The following is a 15,033-nucleotide window of genomic DNA, read 5'->3' as shown; positions in this document are numbered from 1 at the left end:
AAGAAAATAGGCTACAATCGACGTTTCTATACGTACAATTGACTGTATAAAAGTGAGAGGAAAATGCATACATTTATATATATATATACATGATACATCTTAAAATCGTCATGACACTTTTTCCGTCATCAAAACAAAAACAAAAAAATTGAAATTACGGCACTAAAACTCAACGAAACGTCACGAAATTTTTGAACACGCGAGCGAAGAGAATAAGGTATCACGAGGGGGAGGAGGATTGAGTCGCCATTTTAATTTAATATTTGTTAGTTTACTTATAAAGTTCGAAATTACTAATAGTTATTTTTAAATATTTAACGTGCGAATTATTTAAAAAAAAAAAAAAAATACTTTATTCCGTGCGAATGAATTTAGTTATTATGCCTGAAATCACATGATACACAATAAAATATTTTTAAATATGAGATTAATTTATTTGATTTTTAATATTATTTTAATAACTTTATGCAAGTGAATCATCATATTTTTATTTTATCGTCATAAGGAAATATATAGGCCTAATAATAGATGTGTCCTTGTAATATTTTTGTGTCAGTAGATACGAATAATGTTTTATTTTAATTATTAATTATTAAATTATTGAATTGATTTAATAAATCAAATCAATTATTTAAATAAAAAAATTAATAAAATTATGACTTTTTATTTAAATATTTTAAATTATTGGTATTATTGGTAAATTTCACCACGTGGCCAGCACGTGGTAAAATTTCACATACTGGTCACGTGGAATTTTTTCGGGGTTATTCTCGCGTACAACATTTGAATAAGGGCGGTTAATTGTAAAAAATACTTCTGAGAGGTCTCTATAGTTGGAAAATCGCCAAACTTTTTACACTGTCATGGATTACTCGATTTTCTTTTACCCCTTTTGTTTTCTTAACACAGGTAATAATAACAATTGTGATTATTAATTAATAAATTTGGTGAGCTCGTATTAATTCACGCGCATAAAAAAAATCTACTCAATTTGCAAATTCACACCTGAAAACTAATTTTCAGGTGTAATTTTCACACATCTGACTAATTTTCGACCGCTAAAAAGGCTTTATTAACCCCTAAGGGGATCGATATTGACCTCTTTGGGCACTCCCGCTATAGGGGATGATTTCTTTCTATTAAAAAAAAAAACCTTAAAAACTCCCGCTAATGCGGATTTCTGCAAACTCAGACCACCTCAATCCCCTATTTGCTCGATTCTACTGTGTCTTGGATGTGGATCTTTAAAACTACCCTACAACATTCAAGTCTCCACACAAAAAGTAGTTCATTAACATAAAAACTTTAAATCTCTATATTTATTACATTAATGGCTACTTTTAATGTAGATTTGACGCGTTACGCACCTATTAGAGGGGGCCTAACTTACATTACAACGTTCAAACTTACATTCATCTCTGTACAGTACCTTTGTGGATGTAGCCACTAAGCGCTATGAATGAAGAGCCAACTATTATGTATACAGTATACTGTACAGTACATGTGTATAAGTGCGTTTGTCATATACAAATAATTTTCCTGTGTTTATTTGAATTTTTAAAATTATAAAGGTAAGGGGGATCGTATTATACGGATATTCCTTAAAAATAATTCGAAAATAAGCAGGAAAGGGTCCTCTTAGATTCCCCTCGCTTATTATTTTCGAATTATTTTTAAGGAATTAAAGTTATTTTATTAAGTAATTACTTGGAAAATACCGCTGATCTCAAATATAATAATAATAACTAAATAAGACATGCATTTTAATTAAAATACATTATATAGCGTGGCATTTCCTTGTATACAAAAGCCAGTTTATTTTAAATGACGTACAGCACGTCATCAACATTCAAGGATTCTACAAAGTATGTTTGAAAGTAAAATTATTTTAATAATAAAAACTTCAAATAAATTGTTACTAACTGCTTTTATTTAAGGGTTTTTACTAGCGCTGTACTAAACCAATATATATATATCGAGTTTTATATCGAGATTTGTTATATCGAAGTCTTTACTCTAGCCTAGTCACAGCACTAGATCGGGGGGGGGTGCATAACTTAAGTGTTATTTCGAGCCGCGTTAGCTTAAATTGCCTTTAATTAAACAGTCTGCTTAAAACATACTTTTATGGGCCTTAAATATATATTTGTATGTAAATTAACAATACGAAAAACAATATTAAACTTAAATACATCACATAGATTTAAATTATAATAAATGCATTACATTTATTATGATATTCGAGTGGAAGGTATTAACCTAATTAAGCTGTGACTTGTTTACCTTTTCTACGTTATACTATTTGTTAATTTTGCATAAAAAAGTAAAGAAACTGTTAATATTCTGGAGTCTCAGTGACAAATTAACCTATTTTCTACATTATATACTCAGAAATAATATATAAAAATAGTTTTTGGCGAATTTATTTATATTAAGTTAATCTTACGAGAAAGTGTTTGACACATTTCTTAATCTTACGACGAACGGCTTTTACATGTTACATTGATCCTTACATTAACTATAATAAAACTGGATGTCCTTACTTTCTAAATAATAATTACCATAAAAACTATAAGTGTAATATTAATTTAATGATATCAGATTTAAATATTATGAAAATAATCACAAATTCCTTGAATTTAATCTTATTACAAAGTTTTGAAAAACTTTTATTTTTGTCTAAGGAACACGCAACGCATAATTATATTTTTTAAGAAAAATTTGACCTCATAATATCACGTGACCAGAAGAAAAATAGACGTCAGAAAAGCATAAAAATGGAGAGACAGTTGCCTTGAGCCATCCAGTATTTGTCTGAATTCAAAAAAGAAACGTCCAAAGTAACAATGAAGACTCTTTGCTTTCTTCTAGCATCTCTGGCAACCGGTAAGTACTTTGAAAATTCCACATTTTTAATTAATTTCTAAAATATTGCTTTCATTTCTGCAGTTTTGCTGGCCAGCGGGCAGCAGGAATGCCACACCTCTCATTTGGATACGTGTATAGCGCCCATGCTCCTGAATGCCAGGAAAGAACTGGTACCCAGAAATGCCAAAGAATTGGAAAAGAGATGCGAGTACGTACGGATGTACAAGGTTTTTTTTCTGAATTAATATTTAAATTTTAAAATAAATTAAAATAAAAATTTTCTAGGCAAAAGAATAAAATGTGGAATTGTGTGGATAATTACATGGAAAAATGTGTTGCCGACGTTCATCACATGATGATGAATTTGGTGTTGGACGATAGTCGCATGGTAATGGATGAATGGTGTGAGAGTGGAAGCGATTTCCAACGTGGTAAGTAAATAATTAATGTATCGAATTGAATAATTTCTGATTTTCACGTGTCCTCATTTTCATCACAAATATTAAATCGTACGAGAAGTCACGTTTTCTGTTACTTTGGTGTTTGTTCTAACTCAACCTGCATCTTTATTGGGAAAATTTCAAATTGCGGACCTATACATTCCCTTACATTCCCATGGCAGCCATCTGTATAGTCCATCCATCCTTTTGTCTGTTCGTTGTCCTTCGTTAATTTTGTTAGATACATAAAAATCGCGACCATATATGGAAAGCTTAGGGCCAAAAGAATTGGCTTTTCATATCTGAATCGTGATTTTCATCTATCTAATTCAGTTCTCGAGATTAAAGAAGTTCAGACAAACAGTAGAACTGTATAGGTCTACAATTTTAAAACTTCAGCTTAATAAAAGTGTAAGTTACATTAGAACAAACTAAGTAGGAAGTAGTGATTTTTTTTAAAGTAATAATACATGTATTATCTATGGAATATAGTTTTCTATGGCCAACAAAATTTGGCAATTTTAAAACAAATTAAAATTAACTAATTAAATATCAGAGAAGTATTGATTATATCGTATTATAATCTAGCAGAAATTTTATTTAGTTACTTATTAATATTTTAGATTATTTGAAAATTGCAAGTTGTCTATCGGATGCAACCAAGAATGCTAATCGTCAATGCTTGAGGAACGTAGAAAATGTCATCTATCAAATCACGGGAGACGACATTGAAGCTAGAATACCTTCCGGATGTTGGTAAGTGTAGGAATTATATTGTTACGCTATCTTAACATTGACACGTGCTTGATTTTCGATTCTTCTTACAGTTGTTTTAACAAATTCTACAATTGTTTCTACGAGCAAGTAGAAAAATCGTGTGGAAGAGAATCTTTCCCAATTGTTAACAAATTGACACGTATGATGGGCATGCATTGTGCTCGTAATTTTTGCTCTTCCTACGATCCTTCCAGTGATGTGTGTTCAGACGTATTGGCTAGGAATGCCACTGCTTCCGAGAAGAATTCCTATCTTAGTAGATTTATGATCACTATGATGAAACAAAGCAATTAATTTGCTAAAATAAATTATTATTAATATTTTCTTCCTATTTTATAACATTTATAATTACTACATGATTTAATTTTGAAATATTGAAGTATAATGTATACGTTTATTATTAATAAAAGTCGTTTTTAATTGTTATTTGTGGCACATGTTCTTGTACGAAGCAGACTAAGTGTAGATTTATAAAAGTTATCGTAATTTAAAGTGATTAATGGAAAAGTTTTAGCTGAAATGATACATAAAACACTAAAAAGTTTTAAATTTATCGTAAAATTTTCATCTGTCAACAATTTTAACAGGAATATTTTTAAAGTTTACCATAATGGGCTTGAAAAAAAGGCTCTCTTGGTACCTTTTCTAGGAAGGAAAGAGTATAAAAATGTAGTAAATTAAATTTGAACGTTTTACTTTAAGGAATGTACCAACTGAATTTTATTTAATTATAAATTATTGATTAATATGAATGGAATAAGCTACACAATGGCTGAATTTAAGTGAACAATCGAAATGGAGCCATTCCATTACATCAACACTTTAAATTTCGTAAAAAATACGATAAATTGAATATGATATTATTATTTTATGTAAAATTTATCATCATTCAGAACTCAGAAAATTGTAATAAAGTACCAATTTGAAAAGAAACATAAAGTTTCTCATAGTGTTTACCATTTACAATTACCATTTATCAGTAGTCGAGTGGATAAAACGATTGAACACTGATTGGTAGTAACTGTAAGAACCACGTGGCCAGCTCATTGGTCAAGTCACGTGGAGTTTTCCGGGCTTTCTTCACGTGTCATGATACCTAAATAAGAGCTAGTTACTCAAAGTGGCTTCTCGGGAGGTATCCCCCTTGGCAGATTGTTCATGTGTTGCACTGCCTTATTCTAACAATCTGATCCTTTGCAGTTATTTACTAATTCAGACACAATTTCTATTCAAAAACGGGATAAAACATATTTAAAATACAGAAGAAACTCGTTATAAAGCTTTTCAAGGAACCGATCTTGATATTTTATTCTACAAATTGAAGCTTGTTGTTTGTTCAAATGTAGCCTTGATCTGTTGAACCTACCCATTCAAGTAGTCGTATGATGCTTATGAATAATTGTTAGTTTGCTTATTTTGTAGCTTGAAATAGATTGACAGAGGTTTAAAATATCTAAACATTATTAAATTTTATATAATAAAATAGCAAAATAAGCGAATGTATTCTCAAAGTCAGTTAGTATATTATTAATTAAATCTCGAGTCGTATGAGTAGCAACGTCAATGTCTTGAGAATATCACGTAGCACCAACATGCTCAGTGTTCGTGACACGTGACATTCCCAAACATTCATCTTGCTACTTCCATAACTGAATATTAGGCAAAGGGCGAGCGGTGTTTTCCACGTTTACAAGTGCTGGTGGACTCTATCGAGAGCCATGCAGATTCAAATGTGCAAAACTGTGATCAGTCACGTAGTCATGTAATTAATCAACAATAATATTTTTAATAATCAAAATATCTTTCATGTGATTGATATTTGCACGGTGATTTTACGTACATTTTAAGTGCATGCGTGTAATTTGGCGCGTGATGGTACTGTACCTTCAGATAAAATTACTATGTATAGGGATTTTAGCACGTGTATGGGGATTTTATCTGAAGGTACTGTACCTTCATATAAAATCTCCATACACGTGCCAAAAAGTACTAATCATCACAATTGATAAGAAAAACGTTTTCGATTAAAAATAAACGGCGTGAATTTCAAGCAATATATATATATATATATATTATACAGTACAGTACAATAGATTATTAAGAAAATAAAAGACAGTATATAGAGCATCTCAGAGAATATCTCACATTGCTATTTTGATAATTTCCAAATATGATCATAAATAAACTAATTGTTTTCGTATTCATGTTTAAATCTTTAAAACCCTCCAACTTACAAACATAATTTTGATAAACGGTATGAAAAAAAATCTCAGATAAAGTATGATCACTTACTTCATCTGAGATTGAGTGATTAGTAGCTTCATATAGTTGGAGAAATTGATTTTCATTTCTTCCTATTCTTGTTGCTAAATGAGACTTTCAGTGAGCCGTTTTTTATTGCCATTTTCTCGGCCACCCAATAATGCCAAAAGTGTTAATAATTGAATCTTTAGTTTGGGCATATGCATGTGTTCTTGGTAACAAAACTTGTATAATGAAAGTTGAAAGCATAATGGAAAAAAACGCCCTTTACCTCATGTTCATGCAAAATTTACAAAAGCCGGTCACTCAGACACATCGTTTCTTCATGTGTCTACTGGAGAAACATTAAAAATACAAGTTAAAGTGCATATAAATTTGAATGTGTTGCATGTATTTCTCCTTGTGTTCCTCAAATCGAAGAATCATTCTTCCAAGGTCACATGGTATCGATGAATTGCCACGCAATTGTATATGTCTTCAGTATTTTCGTAGCATAGCAGCTTCACAAACAAAACACGTTTAGGTAATGTGAGTTATTTTTAAGGTTATACTTTGCTAATCCTTTCTACAGAAATATAAATTAATTATAAAAATTTAATGAACTTACATTTTAAGAAACTTCCAAGAACAACAAATCATATAAATTATAAATGCGCTATCTTAAGGATTATAAAAACAATTATAGAACTATGCAATTGTGATTGTAGAATTGCGAAAATATAATTAAAATTTTGAATAATTAAAAGATTTTCGAGAATTTTATAATTGTACAGAATTACGAAATTTCATCATTTTGTATAGAAAATAAATGTGTATTTGTAATGAAATTCAGATAACAGTCTCAATTTATCGCAATTCATTAAATATACAGAAAGACTTCGCTTAACACCGATTCGATATAACGCGGTCTGCTCGAAGCCTTAGAAAAAGCTTTAAATTTACGCTAATTTAAATTATCGCGGCATTTCATCGATTCGTATATAATACGATTATTTACGAGCACGAACTAATCAGAAAAAGGTGGAAAAAAGAGGTACTTTCTTTAAATCTATGTTTGTTTGGTGCAATTTTGGAAAAAATATACATCACGGATGCCATAGGCAATATCGGTTTCGCTTGGCCAGAATTAACCGATAAATGCACGAACGAAGTGTGGAAGAAGTGATGGCTGAAGCTATCCAAGAATTCTCAACGAGAAGAGCCTATCGCTGTATCGTTAGGTTGACCAAACTAACCTAATTGATACAGCAGGACTAAGAGATGTAGACGAGCAGAATATTGAGGAATTACTGCAGGTTTCTGGTGAGAGCTTTATCAACGACGACTTTCAAGAACTGGCAGAACAAGGAATTCATGTAGAACTGGAAAATAGTCATTCTGAAAACGAAGAATTCAAAGAATTTCTCTACAGATTTCCATAGTAAAAGTTTGGTAACGAAATCGTTGATCAAATTGTAGCGAATGATCCAGATTTTGAAAGGAATGCAAAAGTAAAACGAGGCGTTTTGGATGCGATCTTAAGAATTTCAGCAAAACCTTCATCACAAAAAATGAACGTCACATTTCTGCGTGCATATGTTTATGTGTTATTTAACGTATATTATTATACAAATCAATATAAAAATAACTCAAAATTAAAGTAAACTTTGTTTATTGTTTTAGGTTGCGTGTTCCCCTATCCCTATTTAAATTGACCTCGTTTAATGCTGTTTCGTTTAGCGCTTTGTCGTCTAGGAACGCATCCCCCGCGTTAAGCAGGATCTTACTGTACTTTTATATTTATAAAAATGTATGTAGATAATTGTTAAAACTGAATACCCACCAGTAAACAAATGGATGAAACCTTCTAGTCGATGCTGATTTGGCGCCTGTTTTAGACATGTGGTAAAAGCTTACAGAGTTTTACGGGCTTTTACATGACTAATTCCTAAACAGGAACCAGTTTCTCATAGAAAGTACTGCCAGGAGGTCCCCTTGGCAGATCGCCCTTGCATGGCATTATCTTATCACACGAAACCTTGAAGTGAAGTTACAAAATTAGTCATTATAACGAAGCAATTAAACATGCTCAGATTAAACTCTGTCGACTTATTTGTTTGATTACGTAAACTTTTCTTATTATTTATGTATTATATATAATATAATATCATTTAAAATCTATATTTACTGGGATTTATGCGTTGAATTTTCAATAAATTCAAATATATAGTATATAAACTGAATAAACCTGCTAAAATCCTTAATAACATTAAGAATAAAATTATAATCAGTGAGTAAAGATAAATAATTCTTTAATTAACACTTAAATAGGAACCAGTTTTCCATAGAAAATTTATCTTAAAGACTATTCCCCATTGGCAGATTGCTCATCTCTTGCTTTGGATTCAACGCGAAGAGATGAACAATGGTAGTTGGTAGTTGGTTGTGGGTTCGCGCGTAGTCAACAGGCTGTCCGCATAAAGTTTTCCAGGTTTTCTTTACGTTAGTAAAGAAAACCTGGAAAACTTTAAAACTTTAAAACTTTATAACCTCTAAACAGTGATCAGTTTCCCCATAAAAGACCCAGGAGGCATCACCCATGTGTCGGTCACTTTACTGTATACTAGGGCTTCTTAAACTATGGGTTGCGACCCCATTTGGGGTCGCTTAGCGAAATCTTGGGGTCACGAAATTTTAATGCAAAATATTGAAAATAATTTGTGAGAGTTTGAAAATGGCATGCTTTGTGTCGTAGGTTTCGTGAGTTTCACTTTGTGTCACTTCTGGTGCAGCGAGACAACGATTCAGCAACACTGATTGTAGTGTGAACTAGTGTAGTGTTGCTTTTCAGTGTATTCAGTTGTCTCTGTTCCATTGTAACACAAGAGTGAACTGTGGTAGTACACAATTATTGTTTTTGCAAATTTGTATATATCTTCAATATATATGTATATTTTCATTGTATTTCATATGTATATTGCAAAATATTTATATATCTTTATTTTATATATTTTTTTGGGGGGGAGTCGCGAAAAAAATCACAATCCTAAATGGGGTCGTGAATACAAAAAGTTTAAGAAGCCCTGCTGTATACGAATAAACCAAACCTCAATACCTATTCTGATGTTCATGAAACTCGTCGCAAAAGTGTATTATTTAATTAACAAATCTTATTCTGAAAATTTCGAATATGCTTATTGATTTTATTTCTAGATATTTATCAAATAAAAATGAACAGCCAGATTTTTATTGGGCTATATGGCTTAATAATTACTAATCAATTCGGCAGGAGGCCAGCCTCTAGGCCGCCATCTCTTGTTAAATATAAGAATTATAAAGAAATAAGTTAATTAAATTTAATTTTAGAATATTCTGGAAGAGATCGGAAATGAGACTTGAAGCTAAAACTCCTGTTTGCTGTACAGATGCGTTTCTAGTTGCGACACTCGAGTCTCAGTGTAATCTTTTAATTAAAATTAAATTAATTAATCAATTTATAATTATTATATTTAACAATAGATGGCAGTCTGGAGGCCTGCCTTTTGCCAAATTGCTTAATAATTATAGTCTTATAGCTGATGAAGTATCCGGTTGTTTATTTGTTATTTGAAATATACAGCGGGTTATTAGTATGCGGGAATAATTCGGTTTGCGAATTATTTGTGCATGCTTATGGTAAGATAGACCAACAGACAAGCGGACAGAGGAAATTTATAGGTTTACATTTTTTTTCAAATAATAGCCCAATAAAAAGAAAATCGATTAGCTTTTATAAAAACAAACTTGAGGATTATCCCTGTCTCCGTGTTATCCTTCTCTCCATTACTGGTGATTAGTTCGGATAATCGGGAATATATTGTATTTACCACCTATAGTCCCTTTAAAGGGCCTCACAGAATTAAAAAAGTTCCTTCAACTTTGTGAGGCCTTCAGTCACATCTTATCTAATTTATACGAGAATTTGATGTAGATTTTATATAATTTAAGTTGATATCATTTAGTTAGGTTGTTAAGTTATGGCAACGAAACATTTGGGCGATCTGCCTAGGGGGATGCCTTCCGAGAAGTCTTTTTAAGGGAAACTGGCCCCTATTTAGGCGTTACAGACGTGGAGAAAACACGGAAAACTCCATGTGGCCACCCACGACCGAACTCTCAGTGTTCAGGGTACGAAGATCGCTTGGCCATGGTGGACCTGCTATCTTTCAGATACTTAAAGAACAGTAGGCCTATGATGTTAATAAGTTTGATATTATGAAAGACACAAACTTGTATTTATTAAATTCGATTTATTATATAGCCCATGAAGATAAAAGAAAAAAGTATTCATAAACCTTTTAAATTGGAAGTTAATAATCATAAAATGAAAAAAAGGATTGATTATCTGAACCAAGTCAGTAACAATCTAACAAGGTAAGAGTTCTTCTTAGAAGGTTCTACCGATTTTCTTCTAAATAAATCTGCACAAATATCGCCGGAAGAGTCATAGGAAGAGCAGAAGTTTCGAATATAATTCACAGCTACGGTTTCGGATATTTCTGAAAATATCCTCAAAGATTCGTTTCCACACGATTTTCCCATCTTTTGAAGAAAACAATCGTAGTATTGATTGAATAAACTAAAATTGGAGAAGAATAATTAAAAACCGCATCATAAATAAATATATACATATATATTAAGCTTATTTATAAAAATTTAAGGAGTCCAAGATAAAATATGTATTTTTAAATAATACGAACAATTACTTATTGTGACATCGTCACAATGCCAGGCTGCAATTTTTAATAATATTTTTCATTTATTTAATTTAAAATATATGCCCTCTGCCTTAAATTAGTAGTGGCTTGCCCCTGTACATCATACTTTTCCTTTAACATTACAGTTGTACCGGTCATCTAACACTTTTCAGAGGAAAATTTTGAATTGAAATAACACGATTTTCGAATTTCATCAAAAGTTTATATACAGTTAATCGGATCTTCCTGCCTCTATGGTTTCCATATTTGGTTTTGCCTTTCATCTATCTAACTCCGTTCTCGAGATTAAGAAAAGACAGACGGACCAACGACAGTGGGAATTTATGTCTACAAGTTTTTCAAATTGCAGCTCAATTTGAAGAGTAAATACAGATAAAATTTGCTTTTTCTTACATCCTTTCGTGAGCCAGTGCCCGAGTGGATAAAACTATTGAACATTGGTCGCGGGTGTCTGACTAACGTGGCGTTTTCCGGGTTTTCTTCTTCATGTGTCTAACATTGAACTGGGGTCCAGTTTTCTATAGAAAATCCACCCGTGAGGTAGACTGATAGTCGCTTGGTAGATTATCTTATCAAATCAATCTTAAACCCTTTTTAACCACAAGAATACAAATTAATACGTTTCTTTTGAGACGCTTCCATTCTTCATACAATTACATAAATTGATTAAAAGTCTCTCTGGAACCAGATTTCAGTAAAAATCTCAGGCAAGGAAGAGTCTCAAAGAAAAGGCGATTCAGTGTTAATTGTGTTCTTGTGTTGAAAAAGATTTTAGAATACAGCAAATTTTATTTGTATTATTTTAAAATATATATTAATATCTTTAACAACGTTTATAATTCAATTTACAGTAATAGTTGCATTACACTTACCAACAACCAGCAGGTATTCTCTGATCTACATTGTCTCCTGTTAGCATAAATATAAGATTATTTAAATTTTTTCTGCACTTTACAAACGAATCTTTAGACACTTCTGACATGCAGCGGCTTTCTTTCACGAATTCTATAATACATATATAATTTCTATGTAATAAATATCGTACATAGACATAAATTAATTTAAGAATTAGAGATATATAGAAACTATAACTAAATCTTGTTATAAGTTCTGTATAGTTCTTAATTTAGAAGGCAGTATGTAAACATTATCCACATAATGCTTACAGTTCTAAATTTAAGGGCATTTCTTATTTACCTTGATCATACAAAATACTAGGGAATGGGGAATTATGAAGGATGAGGAATAAAGATTAATTTTATAGGAAATTCATAAGTTTAACTACAGGGTGTACATACGCCCTGGTAGAAAAATTAAATTACTCAAAAAGTGCAAATTCAATTAATTAAGTAAATGGAGTAAAAGATGCAATCTTGAAAAAATGTTTGCCGTCAGACATGAATTCTGAAGATTATAATATGGTGTCTGGCTGCTTCTGGAGTCTTTTTCATTGCATCTCTCCATTGGAGAACTTGCTGATTTTTCAGAAGAGCATAGGGCATCTTAGTTGACCCTATATTGCAAAGTTTATGTGGTTTAAATCGGTGCCATATGAAGAATCACTCGATGACATCTTCAGCCTTTACCGGAGCTTCCACAGCTATCAATCTGGAACCAAATACTTCTTGAGAAGTGCGAACTATCCCTCTAACAACCCCTCAAACACAACATATTTCTAACAAACTGATCAAAGATTACAGTGCTGTTTCTCCAAAACATATACCTCACCCTGCATAAACATCAATAACTAAATAAATATAAATATAATACATGGACTATATACTTATTTGCAACGTGCTTCTATAATTGCAAAATTCTTCCATCCGTATGCGAACTTTTTCAGACAACAAGCCGAATATTTGTTGATCAAGCATAGTAAAACAATTCTGCATGAAGTTATCGGTACAATTCCATGTTCTATTCAATTGTCTAATAAAAATTTCATTAATTATTTCCAGAAAATTGCAATATTCATTAATATAAATTAATTTAAGAAATCTCACCTGCAAAAGTTATCCAATTCATTTTGGTTAGCGGGTATGAAATTTCTCATCGAAAGCAAAAATGGAGCGATACAATAATCCAAGTTTTCTGTATGGCAACGCTCTTGATAACTTATTGACTCTGCTGTGAAATTAATTATAATTTTATCTCTGATTTTACAGCTAAATATTGCTCATGTACACTTACCAGTTGCAACGTAGAACAAGAAGAAATAAAGTATTTTCATACTGAATTGCAGAAATTTAGATCCGAAGTAAGGTGATTTCAGAAACGAAATAACGTTGTTTATGTGAAAAATTGCTAATTAATTTCCTTATATACGAGGAAAATAAATAAAAAAATATATACATTTTTATGGGAAAAAGCATTGTCCAGAATAAATTTTCTTCTGGTTCTGTAAAATTTTTTTATTTATTTTAATTTAATTGCTGAACTGTCTTTTGAAATGCGATATGGTAAGTCGAATCGTCATCATTTTTATTTCCTGAATGTAATTTCTGTCTTCACTAAAAATTACTTTAAAAATAAGCTATTATTAGGAACTTTGCAGTAAAAATGTCTGAAAAATTATGTAAAATGATAAGATTTGCTTTAACGAAGCTGAATAATTTATACAAATATTCAGTGTTTTTCTTTCTCATCTAAGTATTTGAAATTCACACGTAATTTAGGTTTAGTAGTAATTCAAAAAATGTTAGAGTTTTTCTGTTTGTATAGATTAGTGTTTGTATGGTTAGTTTGTGTATGTGGGGCACGTTTTGTTTTTCCAATTTAAGTTTGAAGCTTAATAACTTCTTAAGACAACAAACAGATAGCCTCATATTAACCCATCACTCGCTAACTTTCGTTTTTAACATAACAGGATGAGTCAAAAGTCTCTTGCAACCCTTTTCATTCCAAAGATATCAGAGATGTTAATTTTGTTAATGACATGTAAAACAAAATCACTGTTACACCTCATGAATTTAAAGTTGAAAATCCTAAATTTATATTTAAATTTGGGAAATGGTTTTAGACTAATTAAATAGTTCTCTTTAACTTTGTCATTGGAAGCTTTCCTCATCACAGGAAGACGTCCTGTAATGAGGAACAAAGACTTATACTTTAAAAATAATTACATAGGCAAAATATGTAAGCACCGTGTTTAAACACAAGCAAATTTGACTGTAAAAGTGTTATATAATTACATCATCATAAGTATTATCTCACAACGAGAACACAAAAGCTAGTGATGTATGGAAGGAACCAATAATTAAGATTAAAATTTGTGCTTGTCTTCTTTTTACAATTTTTAAAAAGTCTTCTTTAATTTAATATTTACTTTATCTACTGTAATACCGAGATATTAAACTAAATATTATTACACTAATATCAGCAGTGGCGTAGCGTGGGTGTCAGCCGCCCGGAGCGGAAGAAAACTTCGCCGCCCCCTTATTTAGGTATTTTTACATGATATTATTATTTATTGTGAAATTTTGCCGCCTCCTAAAAGCGGGGCGGGCCGCCCCTGCTGCCCCCACTACTCTACGCCACTGAATATCAGACGCTTTGGGAAATCCGAGATCGAATTTGGGCTTTAGAAAAAATCCAGGATCTTTTGAAAACGGTCTGTCTCAGGTATGTCAGGCCCATCCTCTTCCTCGCCACCCGACTCCTCCCTGTGGGCCTGTCCGAATTCACGGCCGAATCAAATTTTAAAAAAGCCCTCTTAATGCTTAGAGGGATGAGAGACAAAAAATGAAAAATATTATACATTTATATGAATAATATTTTAATAAAGCAAGGCCAATTATTGTCTGTAACTCGACTTCAATTTTTTCTATATTTTCCTTCCTCTTATTTCTAATTTATTATAATTACCCATTGTTATAGTTGCATTATTTAAAATATTACAGAAGAAACTTTTTTTATTATAATTTAACATTAGTAGAAAATTGTGTTCAATC

General features: G+C 31.4%; 2 protein-coding genes across 3 annotated transcripts; one reads left to right on the top strand and one right to left on the bottom strand.

The window, feature by feature from the left end:
• Positions 1-2,279: 2,279 nt before the first annotated feature.
• LOC136986049 (uncharacterized) lies at positions 2,280-4,511 on the top strand. The gene is made up of 5 exons (XM_067283503.1): positions 2,280-2,886; positions 2,950-3,076; positions 3,154-3,299; positions 3,932-4,064; positions 4,136-4,511. The coding sequence occupies exons 1-5, from the start codon at positions 2,847-2,849 to the stop codon at positions 4,377-4,379; spliced, it is 690 nt and encodes a 229-aa protein (XP_067139604.1). The 5' UTR covers positions 2,280-2,846; the 3' UTR covers positions 4,380-4,511.
• Positions 4,512-10,595: 6,084 nt separating this feature from the next.
• Positions 10,596-13,358, bottom strand: LOC136986045 (uncharacterized). Of its 2 annotated transcripts, none has more exons than XM_067283492.1 (5): positions 13,274-13,358; positions 13,087-13,210; positions 12,867-13,012; positions 11,956-12,088; positions 10,596-10,944 (listed from the first exon to the last, which is right to left on the bottom strand). In XM_067283492.1, exons 1-5 carry the CDS (start codon positions 13,311-13,313, stop codon positions 10,707-10,709), a joined length of 681 nt encoding a protein of 226 aa, XP_067139593.1. In that variant the 5' UTR covers positions 13,314-13,358; the 3' UTR covers positions 10,596-10,706. The 2 variants fall into 2 exon arrangements, with proteins under 2 accessions (XP_067139593.1, XP_067139594.1); XM_067283493.1 differs by having other exon boundaries at positions 12,882-13,012.
• Between the last annotated feature and the right edge of the window lie 1,675 nt (positions 13,359-15,033).

The sequence above is a fragment of the Centruroides vittatus genome, unplaced genomic scaffold (assembly GCF_030686945.1).
Source record: "Centruroides vittatus isolate TY-2023 unplaced genomic scaffold, ASM3068694v2 contig_988, whole genome shotgun sequence".
NCBI classification, from domain to species: Eukaryota; Metazoa; Arthropoda; class Arachnida; order Scorpiones; family Buthidae; genus Centruroides; species Centruroides vittatus.
The sequence above is the reverse complement of the archived record's forward strand: the minus strand, read 5'-3'. Positions and strand labels throughout refer to the sequence as shown.